The sequence below is a fragment of the Emydura macquarii genome, unplaced genomic scaffold (assembly GCF_026122565.2).
Source record: "Emydura macquarii macquarii isolate MOO-44397 ecotype Brisbane River unplaced genomic scaffold, CSIRO-AGI_Emac_v2 contig_1390, whole genome shotgun sequence".
Lineage (NCBI taxonomy): Eukaryota > Metazoa > Chordata > Testudines > Chelidae > Emydura > Emydura macquarii.
The window spans coordinates 2500779-2523553 of record NW_027131527.1 but is presented as its reverse complement, the minus strand read 5'-3'; the positions used below and the strand labels follow the sequence as shown (position 1 = coordinate 2523553).

At 40.9% G+C, this 22775-nt stretch overlaps 1 protein-coding gene across 2 annotated transcripts in view; it reads right to left on the bottom strand.

The window, feature by feature from the left end:
• Window positions 1-22775, bottom strand: part of CDHR1 (cadherin related family member 1) — a 57281-nt gene that overhangs the window by 20951 nt on the left and 13555 nt on the right. For both annotated transcript variants that reach the window (XM_067552926.1, XM_067552925.1), the window contains exons 7-13: window positions 21499-21615; window positions 19688-19831; window positions 13961-14039; window positions 7852-7952; window positions 5749-5952; window positions 2581-2733; window positions 432-596 (exon numbers count right to left, since the gene is read on the bottom strand). In XM_067552926.1, coding sequence (XP_067409027.1) covers window positions 432-596; window positions 2581-2733; window positions 5749-5952; window positions 7852-7952; window positions 13961-14039; window positions 19688-19831; window positions 21499-21615 — 963 coding nt within the window. The remainder of the gene's footprint in view (window positions 1-431; window positions 597-2580; window positions 2734-5748; window positions 5953-7851; window positions 7953-13960; window positions 14040-19687; window positions 19832-21498; window positions 21616-22775) is intronic.

Genomic DNA, 22775 nt, shown 5'->3' with positions numbered 1-22775 from the left:
TTGTTGAGTGTGTGACATTTTTGTGGCTTAAAAAAACAAAAACAGAAAAAAAAAAAAAAAAAAAAGACACTTGAGAGACATTGTCTGAAAAGGCTTTGCTGAAACAACAGCTATCTTGCTCGGCATTTTGCGCTAATATAACAATATAATCCACTGAGTGGCTCTGCACAAAATGCACTGGGTGATGAGACTGCAGCAGCAGTTTTATTTTACTCATTGATTTAAAGATGTTTCAGCAGGTGAGCAGTCAACAAACACAGGAGTGACTCCCCACCCAGGTTGAAGTCAATTACAAAACTCCCATTGACTTCAACAAGGGAATAGAATAGAGCTTATAAAGAAGAAAAAGTTCTCAGGAGGACAGGCTTTGTCAGTCTCCACAGACTGCTAGTTAGATCAGATACATCTCTGGAAGACTGAATAAAACTTACTGTTACAGCAACTACATTGGATCCTCCTGGGGAATTCTCTGGGATCCTGGCGATGTAATAGTCAGATGAGAACTTTGGGACGTTGTCATTGGTGTCCAAGAGATGTATCACTATATCTGCTGTTGAGCTAAACTTCTCAGGAGTATTCACCTCTACAGCAAGAAGCTAAAAGATAAAATAGTGAATTCTACTATTACTATTGCAAGTATTTAGGAGGCACTAGTCCTAGGTGCATTTTACCTCAGTTAGAACAGGAACCAACACCACAAGAAGGAAAGCATGCTTTGTGTAACTGGCCAAATCATGCAAAAATCAAACTCAAATTTTAAATTAATAAACATTTTAAAATAAAGTTCAGCGACATCCGTGTACATGCTGTGTTTGTTTTCCATGAATGTCTGAGCAATCCAGTTAAATTTTATGTGCAGAAACCAAATTTTAAATCTGCATGTGTCCTTATTTACAGTGGAAGTGCTTGCATGACTGTTTGATCAATCACAGTTACCAGCATAGCCCAGAGAGTGCATATTGAAAACCAAATATCTATAGAGAACTGTTACAGATTTTTTTTTAAAAATCTCAAATGCACTGAATTATCTTGAATGATGAATAACACTGATGGAATCATGATCTGCTGGTGAACGTTTTGCAGACACAGAGGCTAAATTAATCAGATTATTTGCTGTGAAGTTATTTGTTCCGCTCCAGTGTTCTGCAGCTGTTCACAGAAGGTAACTCAACTACCTTGAATGGACTCAAGATGGGAGATATATACCAAGGGCAGACTAACATTTCATTGATTTCTATGGTATGCTAGTGGCTAACAGTAAAGCAGGAGGGAAGGACTTAATCACTGATTAGGGAAGATATTGCAATTTTGATGAACTGTTGGGGATAGGCATTGAATAGAAACCAGCCCCAATCTTGTCCAAAGTTTTAACTGAAAGAACTAACCCTGGCAGTAGGGGTAGCAAGTGGCTTTAACTTGTCAGGTAAATAAAGCAGCTAGGGTGGTTAGGTAAAAAAGAAAAAAAAAAGTATTTCATTGTCATATTTCAAATGTAAATATTTGATTTTCCCACTGCCTTCCTTTCCCAACTGGGAATTTAGAAACAGGCTTTGCATTTTTAGCAAAATTTTTGCAGTTCATCTTTAGAGTCCCGTGAAAATAATGTTATCCAAACAAAGTGAGAGATCTCATCAATTAAAAAGGAAATCATCTTCACTTGTAATTACTACTTTTGGTGTTCACTGCAATAGCATTCACCTGAATTCTCTTGGTATTCATGAGCTAGCTGTGTGTAATTTCTTTAATGGTCTTTTAGTAATTTACGACGAATAAATCTGCACTTATTATAATTAGTCTGGGTAATACTTCATAATCTCCATTTGAATACAATAATAATATGTTGCATTTCTATAGCAGCTTGAATCTAAGGAGCACCAGGTGCTTTACAGACATGACAAATGGCAGCACTGAGACATATAGCAGTGAAGTAACTTGTTGAGGTCACATGGAAAATTCTTGGCAAAACTGTGCACAGAACCCAGGAAATCTGACTCCCACTCCACTCCCTCTAATCGTTACAGAAACTGTCTCTTTGTATACAGAGCCCGTTAGTACCCGACTATAACTTGGATAAAATATTTTACGATTAACAAAGCACTGAAGGCAATGAGCTACAATGGAAAACTAATTACCCATCAGCAGCGGTTTTTTTCCAGTAATAACATACTGTAAAGCAAGATCATGTGCCACATGGCCTAAGACTAAGTAGGTGAAATCCCAGATTCACTAAAATCAGTGGGGCCAAGATTTCATCTATTGAGTTTTACTGACAAAAGTGAAATAGTCTCCCTGATGTCTACGCTGCTTCAGAGACATCACAAAATGAAATTTTTATACCAATGTAATGGATAGCTCTCCTTGCATTCACTGGCCAAAGATAGCCCACAGACCTCAGTTACACCTGTTAAACCCCAGAGAAGTCAATGATTTGACGGAAGAATTTTGCTTGGTGAGCTTCATTAACAGGGATATAACATCATTAGAATTCAGCCAGACAGCCCTACTTTGAAATCAGAAATCAAAAGCCAACAAGTAAGTATATGAACCTTGTAATCGGAGAGGGCAAGGAACTTATAATACCTTAAAAGTTAACAACTGGAACTTCTCATAATCTATGGCAGCAGAGTGCTCCACTATTATGGTAACCTGAGCCTCATTCAGGACGGTTTGGGGAACGACTCGGAAGATGCCACCAGGTCCAACTAGCCGGAGGTTGAATTTAGCATTGGCCCCCTGGGAATAAAGGATAGGTATGAAAGTAAAAGCAGTACAAAGTGCTGTTACTTTGCTGTCAACAGCAGGGCTACGTTTCCTGTTGCAAGGCATAGGCTCTGTATTTATTCAGTATATCATAATTAGAATATGTGTTTGACTGCTTAGGACCTTCTCTTTCCCATGTCCTGGAGAGGAGCATGCTAAGAGGCTTACTAAAGTAATCTCATCTGCTCTGGTCACAGGACACACATGGCTTGTTTTAAAAATAGATTAATTATTCCTCCAATTATAATGGAAAAACACTGCACTAGGCGTGGGGAGGTGGGCAATTCATATGCGAAAGAGGCTTGGACTTGGCTTCAAAGCTCGTGTCCCCTAAGCTGGTCATGTTCCAAGGAACCAGGGGCACATGGATGGGTGATTCTAGCAAGATTTCTCCCTTCCAGCATCCTAACCAGGATTTTATAACAACCAATAAAGCAAGGGTCTCCAGAGAATCCATCCTGTGCGTTGCAGTGAGATTGATGAACGATTGCATAGTACTTAGTGAGTTTAGTCAGTGTTGTTGTGGGTATGTGCATATAGAGCAATGAATCTTTGTCTCATTGCTTTTGATTTAGGGAGCTTCCTCTAACTGCAGCATAACAGTTGGCTGGAGGTAAAGGATGACCCAGTGGTGGAAAACAAGGGAAATCACTGAATAATAGCCATATATAAAAGGCATCCGCCTAGGGCGTTCTGCCACTTTCTGTGATAAAAAATCAAGCTATTGTACACCAGAACAATTCTCTTGAGTTTTGACTGAACATGGCAGGGGAATGGCAAAAAAGGGAGGTTCATGCAGCGAGTCATTTTAGCCATTAAGCTGGCAGACATTTATGCTTTCCTACAGCGGATGGGGAAAAATGGACTGACCGTGATTTACCAACTAACTGAGGGAACGTGTAAACATACTTCAGTACTGGTGGGTACCAACCTCTCAACTGCTGTGATTCTCAACTAAAGCCACCAACCATGATCACGGATTGGCTGAAGCTATGATGTTCCTTCAGGATATACTGCTTTTTAGATGTAGCACTTCTAGTTGTGATGATGTGGAAATAGGATAGCCCCCAGTTGCTGATGTACACACAGGTGGACTAAGCGTGAGAAGTTATTGCTTCAATACTTCCCCATCTCAATGGGAAAAAAGCCAGTGTTAATCCCCAAAGCAAACCTGAATATTTTCAGGTTCAAGATCAGAGGCTTGTGTTGCACTAGACTTCCACAACTAAAGAAGAACCCCTGGGCTCCTTTTTGCTTGCAGTGTAGACTGGAGCAACACATACAAATACTGGCTGGATGTGACTGATGTGCATGGCATGAGTAAGAGTATGGCAATGTGGAATGCTATTTTCCCAGCCAGGGAAGGATCCTTTGTGTGGGACTCAACAGATTTTTTGGGGGACCCATGCTGCGTTGGAGATGGCTGCTCTGCATAGTATGCTTCCCCCCAAAAAACTAAGCGATTTTCTGTCAAGACTTTCAACAGAACTCAACTCTGTTCAAAGCGACCCATGTGCCCAGAGCCCAGTTGAACAATCACAGAGCACAGGAATGTCAGGAGAGCCAATGGATGCATGGCTCAGAGCTGTCTTTCTTGCTAGTGAGAAGAGGCCTGGGATATAGAGCAGATCCACTCCATAATCCTCAGGCTTTGCAGAAATGAGAAGCTGTAGCTCCAGCTCCCTCCCATGCCAGCATTCACCCATTCCATCTGTAAGAAAAGTGAGCCAAAGACTCTGAATGTAAGGTAGGAGACATGGTTTACTTTACTTTTTGCCTTGAATGAGGCTCTGTGTGCAGAAGGGGAATATTTTGGCTCTAGGCCTTTAAAAGAAAACAAACATTGTGTGACACAGCAAGAAACATTTCCAGAAATGTGTTCTATGTAGTTACAAATGCTTTCTGTGTATTTTATAGTCTGGTTGTAGCCTATGTGACTTTTTTAAAACTCTAAGTAGAGAAAAAGCCAGCATAGCAGTTTTTCTGTTTGCAGCAGTGACAATGGCAGGCTTGACTGAGCACTCACATGACAGTAATCATTTATCTGCTCGCTGCAGAGCAGCAGGGGGAAGCCATTGGGTTTGATAGCAGTACAATAGTAACAGCACAATACTGAGTACAGTGACCTAAGAGCATTGCTGTCAACAGAATACCGTTCTGGAATATGTTAAACCTTTGGTTGTCACTCCCTGACCTCAGGCTAACTCAAATGAAGGCCAGTAGTATAGTATCTATCTTAGTGTTTCCAACAGCAACAGTTACCATAGTATCTAAGTGCTTTCTAGGTCAGTTAGATCTACAGGGTGAGGTTCAGAAGACTTCATGGAGTCTTCTGTTCTTCTGCCATCTCTGGTTATAGGACGCTCTGGGCTATAAGTTTTATCAAAGCATGCACTGCAGACTCATGTTAAAGGATTAAGGCCAGAAGAATGATAAGTTGTAGGTTTTACTAACAGAAACAATGAAAGGGGCAAGGACTGTATTCTCGCCATCAGGCTGTGGGAGACAGCAGTAAGAAAACCTACTGTCTGTAAAATCTTTTGAAGTTGTAAAATGCTAAGTAGTCCTCCCATTACCTTTAGGAATTATGCAAGTGTGTATAATCCTCGTTTTACATATGGAGAAACTAAGTGAAAGAGGTGAACGATCTGATGCTCATTCCATGTCACTGTAAATCATGAGTAACTCCACTGATCTCAGTGGAGTTATACTAGTAGTAAAATGAGGTTGAGATTGGAAACAGGGCCTAAAATGTCTAAGGCCCCAGTAGGAGTCAGTGTCTGAGCTGGGATTAGAACTCATGGGCTTCAAACCAATAGACCAGACCTCTCTGAAGTGTTCAGAGCACTGTCAATGGGCAATCATATTACACTACTACTAATTTATCCTTGCTCCTCCCCAAAATGTAGGTGACCAGATGCTACAGTGAAAAGTGCTGCAGAAAACCCTTAGACAGACCGATTAGATAGATACTCTTCACAAACTCACCTGATCTGAATCATTGACTGTAATTTTCAGGCCCCTCAAGATCTCACCCTCAGGTGGATGCTCATACATTGTCAGTTCAAATCGATTCTGGAGCCCATTTTCTCCATAGAAAGTTGGTGGGTGGTTGTTGAGGTCAACGACCCTTATTGTCACGGTGGCAAAAGCATATGCTGTCACATCACCCTCTAGACTTATTTCTGATGCCTGTGATGGGTAAAAGAAACCAACTGTAGGGCTTTTTTTTCCTGGAGAATTATCATTTCACTTAAAATGTTTCTTCCCTCGGGCCCACAGAGGGCCTAATCTGTGTGCACAAATCACGTTGATATTAATGTGAATTTTGTATAGAGTTGATTATGGCTCATGGCCTTACATTTGTCTATATCTTTAAATCCATTTTAGAAGGGAGCATAACCTTGGTATGAAGTTTAGGGATGGAATCTTGGTTTTACTGAAGTCCAACTCCACACACTTCAGGGTCAGGATTTCACTCTAGAGCTCTACAAACTTGTAGAAAGTCATATTTGTTCTGAGCTAAGAACAACCATCCCAAAGCTTAACAAAGTCAATGGTCCTACATTGGCCATGAGGCCACATCTGCAGAAAAGGGCTCCACAAGCCACCTCTGCCCTAGAATGAATACTGCTCTCTTGGGATGAATAATCCAATTTACATAAAATAAGAGGTAATAGAACTTCTGCACAGAATGCAAGATGAAGAGGAACCCAAAACTCTTTGAAGTTCCAGAAAGCTTGGACTTTTCCTCTAGGTTATTTTTTCAGGTACCCATGCTTTTCTTAGCTCTGGCTGAGGGCAAAAGTGCTGAAGCACTGTGAGAAGAACTGTGCCTTTGCAGCATTTGGGGGGCATATAGGAAGAAGAAAGTTCCAGAAATCTCCTTCTGGAGATCCTGTTCTCAGATTTATAGCTCTGCTTTGCTGACCTTAAGAGCTCTAGATAGGCTAGATAAGCAATCAAATCACCAGACCTGAGGAGGTTCACCGATCACTGTTCTCTCATGGCCTATGCCTCTCTTTCTTCCACTACTGATGAAACTCTGGCTGCTGACTTTGTGTAACCAATGAGTTACCAGTAATTGAGGAAGCAAACCAAATTGGTCAAATTAATCTCTGATGTATACCCATTTCAGTCAAAGAGCTAAAACCAACACCAGTTAGGACCCAATATTTCAACCTTTGTTCCAGTTGTAGAAAAAACATGCATCACTGTACTTGCTGGTACAACATGATGCAACACTATTTTAACACTGAATTTCTCTAAAGGCTTTTATGTCTTTATTCTCTGAGCATACAGAACCGGATTCTCAGCTTGAAGTCAATAGCCCAAGGATAAATAAATAAATGCTACATTATTTTATTTTAAAAACAATAGTATAAGGGCCAGATTCTCAGCGTGTGTAAGTTGATGGAATGCTAAGTCACGAGGCCTTTCTAAAGACTTACTTCAGTTCTTATTCAGAAAAATAACAGTACTTTCAATGCATGTTTGTGTGAGTAAACGCTAATGAGGGCCTAATGATGTGGCCCTGTACCTTTAAAATGGTGATTGTTAGAATCCTGTGGAAATTTCAGCAGCATGTCACATTCATATTCCCTGTCTCTACTGTTCTTGTTCCCGTTGTAACCTCAGACATGCATGCTATATTTTTGTGTTAGAGACTCAGTCAAGTGGCTATGGATTTAATAGCAAAGATTCACTATTCAACAGCATTTATTCTAACCCTCTCGATAATTATAGATTTAATAGTAATCCACTCCAACAGATATGGCTTTAATAAGTCATTAATTTCTATTTTCAGTAATAAAAATTGAAAATATGGTTAGCAGACAATCACCTAAGGGAAAGAAGACTGAGAATGACCTTGTGCCTATTAGATTTTACTTGCAAGAGGAAATTGGGGTCACTTTGAATATTTGGGTAAACAAAGGAAAATTATGCTGATTTTCATGAGGTGAGGATCTGACCCTTGAACATACAAATACAACACGTAGCACTTAAGACATGGTACATGTTAACTGCTTTTAACACAGATGGACATTCATGGCTCTTAGACTATGGGCACAGGGAAACTATAGCGCATACCTGAATTTTTAGTTCATACACTTCTTTCTTTAATTTACTTGGATTTTTTATAACAGAAATAGCTCCAGTTGTTGTATTTATTTCAAAAGATCCTTCACTTCCTGTCACAAAAGAGAGACACAGTTGATTATGCAGATAACATTTTCCAACATCCTGAAAAAGAAGAGTTCTAAAAAAACCTTGAGTGGTAAAATGTACAGTGGTCTGTATAAAAAATAAGTTATAGTTCCTTTCTAGCCATTAGGTGACAAAGGCCTCTGAGGTAGGGCATCTAGCACAGCCTCTGCAGGGAGTAGTAATTTACCAGCTTGGATACTCATTAGTACCCATTTTAGATACTAAGGGGTAACCCATCAACTAGAAAAAAAATCTTTGCTACTACATTTGAGGCATATAGCCAGTGGTCATCACCAGGGTGGATGCAGATGCTTGGACAGGAGCAGTTTTTCTGTATCACATAATGTTTAAATGTTATTGGGCAAAAAAGTCACACAAAGGGCCATAACTACAGTTTAATTTTGACCAGAACTGGCAGACAGTTGATAATGCAAGTATGTACTCAAAATAGTACTGGTTTTAAAAGTTTGAAAAATATTTAGTCCCAGGTGATATGTTGTATGCATTTTCCCATACTTTTTTTTGCCTTTGATTAAAGTGAAAGCCTGTAGTTTCACAAGTCTGAGCATGTTTGTACCATCAGAGTATTTGTCATTATTTGTACAATGCACTGAGATGCTTTTCCATCTGCTATTTTTATGATGGTAAGTAGATGATAAGAAGACTTCCTAACCCTAATTATAAAACATATATTTATCTGCTTGTTCAGAGACACAAGTCTAATGCGCTCATAGTACAGCTGTAATTATCATATTATCACTGAATACGACGATACATGTAAACTAGTTATGTAACTGTCATGACTCCTGGTAAGAGGGCTGTAGAATGTCTTGTATAAATATATCATGTCACTAACAAAATATAATTATGTACTCTTATGTAACCCTTACATATAACTATGAGCTACTGATTGTCTAATGAAATACCCTTTTGGGCTCTATTTATTCACAAAAGGAGTCACAGTAATTTGCAGATAGTTGAAACATTTCTATTCCCCCTCAGAATCTGCATATGACATGTACATAACTCTGTTGCTACTCTCGCCACTGTCAGTTGTGTGCATTGCAGCACGCCAAATCTTCTCCGTAACATTTGTATCTCTTTATTTCACAGGCCCTTTTACAGCTGCACAAATGTGAGGATGGCTTCTGGAGCAGGTGCCAGCACTATCATTTTAGGAACAAGCTGTCCAGGGCTATCTATCACCCATTCATTGCTGATAGGGGATACTTTGCCCTCAAAAATGCTCACGTGGTAGGTAATGAGAATAGGCTTATAAATGACAGCATGCAGCTAGGTTACTGACACACCACGACTGACATTTCATGCCTGTTCTTGAGATGGGAAGAAATCACTTTTCTTTTGCACAAAGCTAGTGGAAAAAATGAGCAGTATCCACATAGAACATATCTCACTAGCATTCCCCTGATCGGACCAACACCCAGCTCCAAAAAGCAATGATCTGAGCATTTCATTTTGTTTTTATCACGTGGTGCTGCTGTGCGCAAGACACTGACTGCCAATGGCGGTCACACAGTGAATCTGAGCCACACACAGGCTGCAGTGACATTGCTACTTAAAGGTAAACATTCAACGTGCTCTAAAATTCGTTGACAGTCAGATTGGTTTGAAAATTTGTATGCTAGTAAGAGGCCTTGAGTACTATTTGTGGAACAAATTAGGGGTCATAGTTAAGGGCTTCTGAGATACAGTTCCGTCCCCTCCTGGCCGATGAGCTGTGTTTAATTTTAAATTGCTCTAAAATGCAAATGCAGAGCCTGATTGGCTTGATAAAGATGCAGAATAGTATCGGGGGAGGGGGATGTACAAATTTTGGGGTCATTTGGCCCTTTTCCCCTGAGTTATTTTTACAATGGGGCAAACTATGCAGGGAACTCCAGCCATGTTTTAGTTGGAGGTATGGGCAGTGCTGATGCAGCAGGCATGCAGTACTGAGCTAGCTGGGGACTGATATGAGAATGGGTGTGCTCTGTATGTGCCACATGCACACAACACAGCAGAATTTAGGGGAGCGAAGAATGGGCACACTTGCTGCCCCAATGGTTTTTCTAGGGATCTAAACATTAGGGAAGGGAACGCTGATATTGCCACACCTAAGTCCCTTTGTGGATCTGAGCCACAGTGCTGAGAGAGAGGGTGGGGTGGGAGGAGCTGAGACTGTGTATACTTGGTCCATATTACAGGCCAAGAGCACTGAGCCTGTAAGGGAGCTGAGAATGGGCATGCTATGCTGAGTGGGCATGCTCGGTTCATGCCACAGACACATTGTGAAGACCAAGAGAGCTGAGAATGGGCATGCTTTGTGAATAGCTCCACAGACAAGAAAAGTTCCAGAGGGAACTTGCATCTGACAAAGTGGGTTGCAGCCCAAGAAAGCTTATGCCTGCAGAAATTTGTTAGTCTTTAAGGTGCTACAGGACTCTCGTCGTTTTTACAGACAAGAAAGTTTGTCTCTTTCACCAAGAGAAGCTGATCCAATACAAGATACGACCTCATCCACCTTGTCTCTCTAATAGCCTCGGAACAGCATGGCTACGACAACATTGCAAACAAATGTCCAGTCAGGTCAGAGCCTTATCTTTGGTGCAGAGCTGCTGATGCTTCCCACGGTGCTTGTGAGTGATTTCTCGATGCCAATGTCATGCCATACATCACTTAAGAGTCTGACAGTCTGGTATACTGTTTCCTCGCTATCAATTAGGGCATAATTTGTATTTGGCTTCTCCTCCTCCAAAAGTCTGGCTTCTGCTACCTTTGCACAACCCCATCTAGCAAGATTCACATGACCACACTGGAAATCAAGCGGAATAATCTCTGCCAATATCTCAAGCTATATGGATTTATCATCTCTCGCTTTGCTGCTCTACAATCCATCAGATGTTGGGAGAAACCCATTACATAGTTTTCCCAGAACAGGAATGTATCTGGACAGTTTTTTCCTTGGGTAATGTAACTGTCCATGAGCTGGAGAGGGTGATTGGGCGCTGTTCATGTCATCGGCCAGCACATTCTGTGCGTCCACTCTGTTTTCTTTGTGTGCCTTCGCCACATCTTCAAATGCTTCCATGCCTGTTAGAACTTTCTTGAAGAAGCATCTTGTCTCGTCTTCTGCAAGAACATCATTGTTCATGGAATCACCAGGTCCCATCCATTTCAAACAGTTAATTGCCTTGTTCATAAGTTTGTGAATTCTAACGCCATGGTTATATGGCTTTCGCTCTTAGAACATGGATGATAAGCATCATAGCTATTGGCTTCCACAAGGATGTCTTCAAACCCACTTTACTACATCAGACTGCCCGTGTCACCCTTGACATTTATTACCTGATGCATGCCTCCCATCACAAGGTGGTCATTGTCAAATTAATGTTGATTTCTCCATTTAATCAACTGAGCATTGCAGTAGATTGCTTCATCATACATGACACAGGTCCAGTTTTGGCCCAGAGAGTGAAACATATCCTGAAAATATTTCATCATAGCATACACTGTACTAACATCAGTTGCAGGTGCAGGAATCATTGGACCATAGTCAATATTTATAAAATAGCAGACAGAAAAACGTTTCTCAATTAAATTTATTCTACAAATATTGACAAATATTTTGATGTATTACATGGTACGAACTAGTTCATACGGTTTTGTCTATAAACTTTTGCTTTAATCGAAGGCAAAAATGTAGAGGAAAATGCATAAAATATATCACTTGGGGCTAAATATTTCCCCAACTTTCCAAAACTGTACTATTTTGAGTACATAGTTGTAATATCAATTGTATGTAGCAGATTTCTGCCAATTTTGGTCAAAACTAGACTATGTTTCTTTGTGTTAAGGTCCTTTTTGTGATTTTATGATTTTTTTCAGATTTGGATGCCTGATAACGTTTAAACATTACATGATCTAGAAAAACAGCACCACTTCCAATATCTACAATCATCCTGATGATGACTACCAGATATGTGCCTAACGTGATGATAGCAATGACATTTTTCTAGCTGATGGGTTATCCTAACTCATTAATAAGACCCCTTTTTAATTTGGTGGGTGGACTATAATGTGGAGTATTGCTCCACTGGCAGCATCTGGAGTCATTAGCCAGGAGGCCTCGTTGGATTGTGGTAGCTGTGTCGCTTTGAAGAGGGTACTGAAGGTGCAGGACCATTCTGCTGATTGGAGTGGAGAGCGCACCGAGCAATGACTTGGCTCCTCTGCTCTGGGAAGTCTGGCAGTACTAGCAGCAAAAGACTTGAGTAGCACTCAAAGGAGTGCAAGGATTGTGAAAGTTCCCAGTGTCTTGTTCACTCACACACGAGTCAATCCAGTGCCATCTGTTTCCAAAAGGGTGTGGGGCTCCTAATAGTTAGTTAGCAAAAAAAGGATCAGAGAGATATGCACAATATACAGACGGGATGGCCCATCAGGGTGAAGATCTCAGCAAGGTCAACAGCAGTTCTCCTTCTATATAACACTCTCCTCCAGCTGCACAATAAACTCAGCAAGGCAGTACTCCTGTGCTAGGAAGATGTGCTAAAATAAGAATGGGATTCACTGGACACGTTTTTCAACATTGATTGGGTGCTTTGGATACTCTTGATTTTGGGTTCCCAGCTTGCAACGCTTTAAAAAAATTCCTGATTTTCCCAAAATGCTGAAATTCAGTTTCCTTTAAGGTGTCTGAAGTTGGACATTCCAAATTACCAGTCACTTTCATAAATAGTGAGTTCATGAAGAGACTGAAATAAAAATGAGCCTTCTCAGTTTAATTAACAAATATCTAATAATGTCTCTGCAAAAACAGGAACATCTCTCGCTAATATCAGCTAAGGTGAGAAGTCTGACAAGCTAACTAAAAATAGTCATTGCTTCTGCAGCATGCATCTCTAGGGGCCTTAAGATGTTTGGGCATGAAGAACTCAACCTCCTAAAAGATTGGACTGTGTAAAAGGCCTTCTCTGGATATAGGGTCAAATTGTGACCCAAACGCCCACTCAGGCTCCCAGGCAGAATCTGGCCAATGGAGCTGGCAGGGCTGTGTGCTGATTTCATCACTCCCACTCCTCCATGTGCCTGGGTAGAGAAACAGATGCACCATATGTACCGCGGGGAAGTGTCACATCTTGTGCTTCAGCTATCTCATTCTTGGGTCTTTTTGGTGTCCTTTTTTTGGTGGAAGTTTTGTGACGTGCAAGGAGAACCACCATGAAAACATCATACTCAAAGCTGTGACTTGAGCCGAGATTTGAACCCAGTTTCTCAGACTAATGATTCATTAATCCAGCTAATTCCACAGTTTCAGTCCATTAAAGACATCCAAAATGTTTAAGAAGCTCTCAGGTCAGTTGACAGAAAACAATTGTCTACCTGGTACAATCTCCTTATCCACATGTGGAAGACGGTCAGGCCCAGATCCTCAAAGGTATTTCACTGATTCCCATTGGACTTAGGCCCTTAAATGCTGTTGGGAATCTCAGCCTCAGTCCCCCCCCACCTTCATTCATTAAAGCTCACTTCTTCCAAAAGACTCACAAAGGTTGACCCAGGCCATTAAACATTTTCACTACCACATGAACAAAAAAAACCCAAAAACAAATCATCCCTCTAAGTACCAGCCTCTGGGTCTCCCAGTGTGTTGGCCTGATGGCTCCCAGTTTTAGAGGGGAAAGTCCCTCAGTGCAGGGAATAATTTCTTCCTTTATATCTAGTAAAGTGCCAGGCACACTGTTGGTCCTTAACAAACAATAAATAACCAAAATAAATTATTCCAAGATGAGCTTCATGAAACACTAAAGCTCAGTGAATAATCTCTGGGCTGCTCCCAGCTAGACAAGAGCCAGGAATAGTTTCAGGTATCAGACACTATTTCATAAGTGGCATCTTTAGCTTTACTAGACCCCAGCATGCCACATTCTAATTTAAGGTCATGTCTAGCTTTGACATCCCTTAGGATTTCAGGTCAACTCTGACTACTCACCATTCACAAGACAGTAATGAATATTGTTAGGCTTTCCTCGGTCTCCGTCAAGAGCAACGACTGTTAGTACCTCAGAACCCTAGGGAGAAAAGAGGAATTACAGTTTATGTAATCAGCGCAAAGAGCAGTGAAATTGCTAGTGCATATTAATAAAATCCACTCCAGCCAGTTCCTCCCCTATAACCAGGTGATAGATGCCCTTGCTGTGGCTACATGAGTCCACGCTCCTGCCAGAAAAGAAATCACAGCTTGACTTTGTATCAGGCCAGTTGACTGGCTGATCTACAGTGATCGTGAGTGAGCCCCAGACCAGCTTTTGGGGCTGGGTAACTTCTTCCTGTTAAGGGAACTGGAACTTTTTTGCCTCCACTCTTCTCCCAGTAAAACTCCCACTTGTCCATCCATGGGCTGAGGTAGAGAGACTGGTTGTTTCAAACCATTGTGAGACCAGCATGACTTGTACACAATTTCCCATTCTGCACAGGGAGCTGATATTGCCGTCGGGTAACCTCTCTCGGAGTGAAAGGCAGAGTGCTGACAGGACAGTTCATGTGCGAGTCAAGTGGCGATTAAAATAGGGGAAGTCCATGCCAGCAAACTTGGTGAATACGAGATGGGGATGGCTCAGGACTGCAGAGGGCTTACCTGGGGCTACATGTCATCGAGGTGGAATGTTTTCTGGCTTATGGTCAGTGCCAGCTGGCCAGGCACTGTAGCTGACCAAGACCAAGTTAGTCCAGGGATTGACTGAAGGAGACCTATGGGACCCCCTAACCATTAGCTGGGACAAGGGGCAGCCTGTAATCCGGACATCAGCTGCAGTGATGCCTTGCTGAAAGGCCTATTTTACGTTTTCCTTGTGATGATGGTTCTGATTATATTCAGTGCCATCACTGCCATTCCCCACTGCAGCATCCTGAGCAAAGATCCCGCCAATCATCTTAGTGTCAGCACAAGGTAAGGAGCCGCAGGAAAGGCAGAAGCACCCTTTCTGGTATGTGGGTTGCAAAGTGTAACTCTGGGTCACAACAGTTAATCCTTTCTGCTGCCGACATATTGTGCTGGCTTGTCCTTTTCCCACCTGCTCATCTACTTTTTTCCTACATCGTCTTTTATGAGCTGCTACAGAAGCAAAGATAATGCTCTTCTGCTCCCTTATGGAATGGTAGCTGAACCCATGTGAGCATTTCATGGCAAAGCTGAGTACATTAGCCCAAACTGAAGCAGTAAATTCTTTTCTGCAGTGGTTTTAAAGTACCGTTGCTCTTTAATTCCTAGGGAACAAACCACCATGGAAGTGGACAGAGCATGGTAAACAAGAACCAGAGATGGGTTGAAGCCACAAATTTGGCATCAAGTTTCTAAGTCACAGTTTGAGGGTGTTCACCCTCTAGGTTATAGATGGGCTCATTGAAAAGACTGGAGCTACTTACAAAATTCAGGTGTGGATTGAAATGTCCAGTGCCCCGACATCCAAAAGTCTGGAAGAACTCAGTTTTAAGATTTTTGGTTCATGTGCACCTCTGATTTTAAGCAGAGGATGTCAACTCTCTTTCTTCTGTCCTCTCATACAGACATTATATTTATTTAATAAGGGCATCTTCGTTTTCTAAAACTCCTCACTTAGGACCTGTCCTGCAAGATCCTTGCTTAGTTCCTGCTGATATCAGAGGAGTTCAAATGCCCAACACCTTTCAGGCTCAAGTCCTCTAATTTGATCCTGGAAATGCCATTGAACTGTTGTAGACTGCAAATATGTATGCACTGGTAACTACTCTGCAGGTTTTCATTGCTTGGAATTGCAATGTCTGATTGCCAGGTAATTCACGAAGCAGCAGACAGCCATTTACAAAGTTAATTGGACATTTTTGTTCTTTCCAATAAAATCAAGACAGATGACAGAAGCAAACTAGATGTCCCAAGGTAATATAAATTGTAAGTGCTATGAAATCTTCAGGGCATAAAATAACAAGGAGTATTTGTGGCTGGACTTAAGATCTTTACAGTCTTTCCTTTTAGAACATAAGAACAGCTATGCTGGGTCAGACCAATAGTCCATCTAGCCCAGTATTCTGTCTTCTGACAGTGGCCTATGCCAGGTGCATCAGAGGGAATTAATAGAACAGGTAATCATCAAGTGATCCATCTCATCAGCCATTCCCAGTCTCTGGCAAATAGCAATCCCTGCCTATCCTGGCTAATAGCCATTGATGGACCTCCATGAACTTATCTAGTTCTTTTTTGAACCCTGTTATAGTTTTGGTCTTCACAACATCCTCTGGTAAGGAGTTCCACAGGTGGACTGCGTGTTGTGTGAAGAGATACTTCCTTTCATTCATTTTAAACCTGCTGCCTATTAACTTCATTTGTTGACCCCTAGTTTTTGTGTTATGAGGAGTAAATAACACTTCCTTATTTACTTTCTCCACACCAGTCATGATTTTATAGACCTCTATCATATCCCCCCCTTAATTGTCTCTTTTCCAAGCTGAAAAGTTCCGGTCTAATTAATCTCTCCTCATATGGAAGCTTTTCCATATCCCTAAGCATTTTAGTTGTCCTTTTCTGTACCTTTTCCAATTTCAATATATCTTTTTTGGGATGGGGCAACCAGATATGTATGCAGTATTCAAGATGTGGGCATACTATGGATTTATAAAGAGGCAATACAATATTTTCTTTCTTATTATCTATCCCTTTCCTAATAATTCCCAACATTCTGTTATCTTTTTTGACTGCTGCTGCACATTGAGTGGATGTTCTCAGAGAACTATCCACAATGACTCCAAGATCTCTTTCTTGAGTGGTAATAGCTAATTTAGATAAATTTAATAATTTATGTTATAAGTATAGTTGGGATTATGTTTTCCAATGTGCATTATTTTGCATTTTTCAACGTTGAATTTCATCTGCAGTTTTGTAGCATAGTCACCCAGTTTTGTGAGATCCCTTTGTAACTTTTTACAGGCTGCTTTGGACTTAACTATTTTGGGTAGTTTTATATCATCTGCAAATTTTACCACTTCACTGTCTATCCCTTTTTCCAGATCATTTATGAATATGTTGAACAGTACTGGTCCGAGTACAGACTCCTGGGGGGCACCACTATCTATCTCTCCATTCTGAAAACTGACCATTTATTCCTATCTTATCTTTCAACCAGTTACTGATCCAGAATAAGGACCCTCTTATCCCATGACTGCATACTTTGCTTAAGAGCCTTTAGTGAGGGACCTTGTCAAAAGCTTCCTGAAAATCTAAGTACACTATAACCACTGGATTATCCTTGGCCACGTGCTTGTTGACTCCCTCAAAGAATTCTAGTAGATTGGTGAGGCATGAATTGCTTTTACAAAAACCATGTTGACTCTTCCTCAACAAATTGTATTAATCTGTGTGTCTGATAATTCTGTTCTTTACTATAGTTTCAATCAATTTGCCTGGTGCTGAAGTTAGGTTTACTGGCCAGGATCGCCTGAGGAGCCTTTTTTAAAAATTGGCATCACATTAGCTATCCTCCAGTCATCTGGTACAGAAGCTGATTTAAATGACAGGTTACATACCACAGTTAATAGTTCTGCCTAATTAACATTGCTGTGGGCTAGACTGTGCCCAACGTATTCATGTAGGTGACCATTTCCTCACACAGGTAGGCCTGTTGACTGAACCAGGACAGCTCATGAGTAAAAATACTAAAATGAGGAAGGATGGCACATTCTAGGGCCCTTTATAAATGTCAATCTACACCAACATACAGAAGAAGGAACCCTGAGAGAACGGTAAAGAGTTGCAAATTGTGACTGGACATATTTTTGTGACAACCATTGTATACTTCAAACAAAAGGGTAAGGTCCTGTCAGAGCAATAGCAATGATATAGTTTACTGGATGTGCTGACAAAACCCCTCCTCAAAGAATCATTTAATTTCTTTACCATATTGATGAACAAGATATTCACAGAGAAGAAGATAAATAAAGCTGAATTTAAAGAGTGGCTTGGAAGAACTTATTTATCAGTTAATCCCTTGGAGGGAGATAGAGCACTTGGTCATGGGTTAAAAATGTTCACTCCAAGAACAGCACTACCAAGGAAAAAGAGGAGAAACCTCATGGAACACAAGCTGAATGTATAAATAACAGTCAAAGCAGTAAGTGCACTTCTCTGTGTGGAGTTTGCTGTAATAGCTGAGCCCATGATGGGAAGGATGCTAGTATTTCCATCATTATAAAATCATAATCGTGTAAGTTTCAGGGCTCAGACTGGATGTAATTAATACTTACTAACCCATGGTTTCCACAGTAAATCCTATGTTTTATGTGCACTTGATAGATATGGGTCTTTCAAGATCACTTGGTAAGTATAAAGAGTAAATTAGTATATAGCACATTTTTATAGCCTCTTTTATTCCAAAGGATTGCAAAGTGCCTTAAAAACTACCCACAATATACACCGTAATCCCTTCCACCTCACTACCCAGCTGAATTGCAGCTCTTTATTCAAAGATCTATAGCGATTGTTTAACTGCATACAGCAATGCTAAATTATTATTTAGGACCGACACTAAAGAAGAAAACTGCATCCATTGAAACTGCCAGGGAATTTAGGTAGACAGAGTGTAGACACACTGCTACTAGAGGTCAAAGAGTCTACAGATGAATAACTTTATGACTAATAATACCATTTGTAGTCATATATGCTAAGAGATGGTAAATCAAATCTCAGGCTTGAGCGTGAAAGCAGATCTCCATTGGGCTTTGGGAGGAATTTTCACCTCCTTCATATATAACATTGTGCAATTGGCTAGAGACATTATGGATTTGTTTCACTTTCTTTTTGAAGCATCAAGTATAAGACTGAGGAAGCAAGATAGTGGACTTGATGGACTAATTTGCTATGGTTCATATCCTTTCTATGTACATGTGGCTGAATCTTGATTCAGGATTCCTCCATATCATGGACAACTCAGGAACCCCATAGTTTGCCGGGGCTCTGTGGTCATGGAGAAGAAATGGAATTTGATGGAAATATCCCCTCAACGGCAGCCATCTACCTGCTGTGCAGCCACTGACTTTCTGTGTCCACCCATGAGTTATTTGCTCAATTGACAGTTTGGTTTCAGAGCTTTCAGCTGACTCTGCAGGCTGTAAGGGCACTTGGCCTATTCCATTTCCTTAGTCATCATTCAGCAGAGAAGATCCCACATGACTGGTGTGTCAGGGGCACCTCCTCCCTAATGACTCCAAGGGAGATGTTGACTGGGATCTGGTAGCAGAACCATAGATTTTGCCTTGGCCCATTCTCTACAGAGCTAGCTGATGGCTCCAAAACAGACTTATCAGTTGGGAAGTACAGGTCCATTTAGATAAAAAATCTGCCCTTGCAGCAATCGTCAGAGGCCTGTGCAGTGCTAGTTGGGTTAATGCACTTTTAGAAGCAGCGCAAGTCCCAACCGTGGAGTGGCTATTAATCATGGTCTAATTGTATTCCTACGAGTCAAAAATTCCTTTGGGCAGGCCCTCTGTGATTTTTGTGATGGACACAAATAAGCACTAGCGTGAGACTTACCAAACTCATTTCACTTAAGATTCAAGTCAGAGTTTGAATGTAGGTCTCCAGAATTGTAAGGCTGGTGCCATAAACCACTGTGACATCTGGTCCCGCTAGCTTGTAATGTTGGAAGGTTTCTCCATTGCTTCTGGGTCTCCTGTAGGTGAAAGTGTTACTCACCGCCAGGGTGTCCTCATAGACATAGCCATAATAGGGAGTCCCAATGAACATGGGAGGCGTGTCCTGAACATCTTCCACATTGATAGTGACTGTGGTTGTGGCTGAAAACACCTTGTTGTCTCCCCTGAGCTTCCCGCCACCGTCCTACAACAGAATACATTGTGCAACCATTATGTTGAAATTCACCCACTGGAACACTTGATTGCAGACTTATCAGCTCACAGAGCCACACAGTCCTGATGAGAATTCAAACATGCACTCCCTAGGCTCATGCATCTCCCACCATACACCCAGGGCCAGAATAATCATAACGAGAATGGTGGGGAGATAGCTATTCTAATCGTAGGAAGAAAATGGCCATTGCCCAGTCAATAACATGTGGAAACAGCTCAACTAAACAGCTAGCTTTAGAGCTAATCAATGAATGCCAATAGTTATAGAAAACTCTGCTCTGTCCAATTCTCTCTATTTTCTATTTGTTTTGTTCCCTCTTTGATTTAGCAGGCAGCAGCCCTGAGACTCTCTGGAGTCATTTTTAACATTAAAAGTGGTTGTGCTGATACATGGAATCACATATGATATTGTGTGTTTGAGCTCCTATTTATCAATGCCATCTAGGGAAGAAAATCACAGTCTTTGCAGGAAAGAAGGTGAGTGAGAAGAATAGGCCAAATTTGGAAGACCATCTATAAATTTTTATGCTAAATGTAGGGCATACATGACACTGCTCCAGGAAGTGCATTGCTAGCAGAAGATTAAATTCTGCATGTGATCAAAGTCTCTTAGGGACTCTGTGATACAGTCAAAGATGTGGAGGAGCATAAAGCTGGGAGCTGTTAAGTGGTCACACTGTAATCAACTCTGTTTGTACTACTGACACTGCAGAACCAATTAGAGAGGACTCAGTATATGAGAAGATTTTAACCCCTTCATCATTAGTAATTATGCTGGCAATTAAAACAGTGTGAATTGTTTAGCATCCCCACTGTAACAGGAGTAAAGCACTTTTATGCAGTGATATGTCCACTGCTCTCAACCGCTCTGCACTATATTGAAGACAGGTGAATCTGGGCCATATTTTGCCACCGCAAACTCCTCCCCTGCTCAAGTCTGGCCCCCCAAAATTAAATGATGCCCAGGCCAAACTCTTCACACAAAACACAAGAGCACTTAGTAAGTCCTCAGGCATGTTCTTTGTGGCCTGGCAGAAGCAGTGTCACCTCATAGCATCCAGCCAAATATGTCTATCAGTACTACAGGTCCCATATATTTCTGCAAGTCTCTACACCTCAGAATCAATAGTTTTACAGTCTGTTACAAGTACACAGCAGTGCCACAGGCACAGACGCCACAGGATTTATAGTAGCAAGGAGAGGAGTGGAATGTGCAGCTGCCTCTGAAGGATATGAATAACTATGGTCCATTAGTCAGCCAGCAAGAAAAGTAAGAAAATATATTGTTTTTGGAGAAGAGATAAGTCATCTCTGTTCTGCAGTGTCACTATTCTCCACCTGCTGTACTGACAAAAAGCAATGATACACACAGACACTGCCAGGACTGCAGTTAATTACTCTGCTTTATGTGCTGATAACTCCGACTCCTAGATGTCACTTCATGCCTTCCTGGCAGTGGGTTCCCTACAACAGCACACACGCTGCTGAGTACTACATTAGCCAGAATGAGCTCTGAAGTTACACTCCTCTGGGTCTAATTCTTCCCCATCCTTCTTTGGACTGGCCTCAGATGTGGTTTCCACAGTTATAGTCCTTCCCCTCCCTCCCTGCCTGTCCTTTCAGAAAAGAGCTTGATACCTTTGCTACCACGGTGACAAAATGAGTTCTTGATTTTTCGTAGTCTAGAGTGATCCCTGTCTTGATGCGAAGAACACCACTGTGTCGATCTACGGTAAACTTATTAGTACAGATGTTCTAGAAGAAAAGAAGAAGAGAAGGGTGGAAGATTACAGGTATGGAAACAAGATTGGTGTCAGGACCTATCTTTTATTTAAACTGTTAAAGACATAGACTAGAATAATAGAGGTGGGTAAATAATGTGTAAAATGAATGATTGATGTGATGAATTTCACCTCTTTGTGTTCATGAACAATTTATGAACAGATCACAATTTTCTCATTATTCAAAATAATGCAACAACCTCAACTTAGACATTTCCTGACCCTTAATGTTTAACCATGTAGCCATAATATTCTGTTAACATAGTTTATTGGATGGAACTACTCAGTGGGTTTTTTGTTTTGGTTGTTTGTTTTAGAGGGAAAAAAAAAGAAAAATAAACACCACAAAAAGTTGTGTCCCTCTTCAGGACTTCAAAGTTCTACTGGTTTCCAAAAAATTGGCACTAGGCCATGTACACTCCATTATCTGGAACACTGACCAAGGTTTTTAGAAGTGACTTCTGGATTCTGAAGCATTTTAAAGGGGAACTCATTTTCAAAAAGGACCTTTTAAGGTGTCTGAAGTTGGGCACCAAACACTGAGGCACCTAAACTCACTGACTGTTTTTGAAAATCTTGACCTATTTGAGTACATATCATTACTGGAATGTTCTTCCTATATACTGTAAGAAGCCAGTGAGAGAGAGAGAGAGTGCCTCTGTTATGTCATACTTGGGAGCTCTCAGGAACTTTTGTGGAGCCTTTTGCTTCAACCAATGCACACTTTAAATGGACTTTTTATTAGACTGATATGTTAGTCATATATACATGTATGGCATGGCCTTTCTTCGCTGCACATTTTGTAAGCTTAGTGAAAAACCCTATGCAAAATGAATTACATATGTGATGTATGAGATTTTCAAAGAGTCATAACTTGGTCTTATCAAAAGCAAATTTCAACAGAACACTCAAAGGCATGTCTTCACAGAAAAGCTATATTTGTGCCAAATTTCAATTTTCTACATCCATTTAACCTGGCTACAGATAGCATTATTCACAAAAAGTTTGCAATCTTTTTTTTTTTTTTTAATAATGGGAAAATACATTTGTTCGGTGTTCTCATATTAAAAAATGACTGCACCAATTTTCTCATACTTTAAAAAAAAAAATTGCCTTCAGGAAGAGCCTAAATCT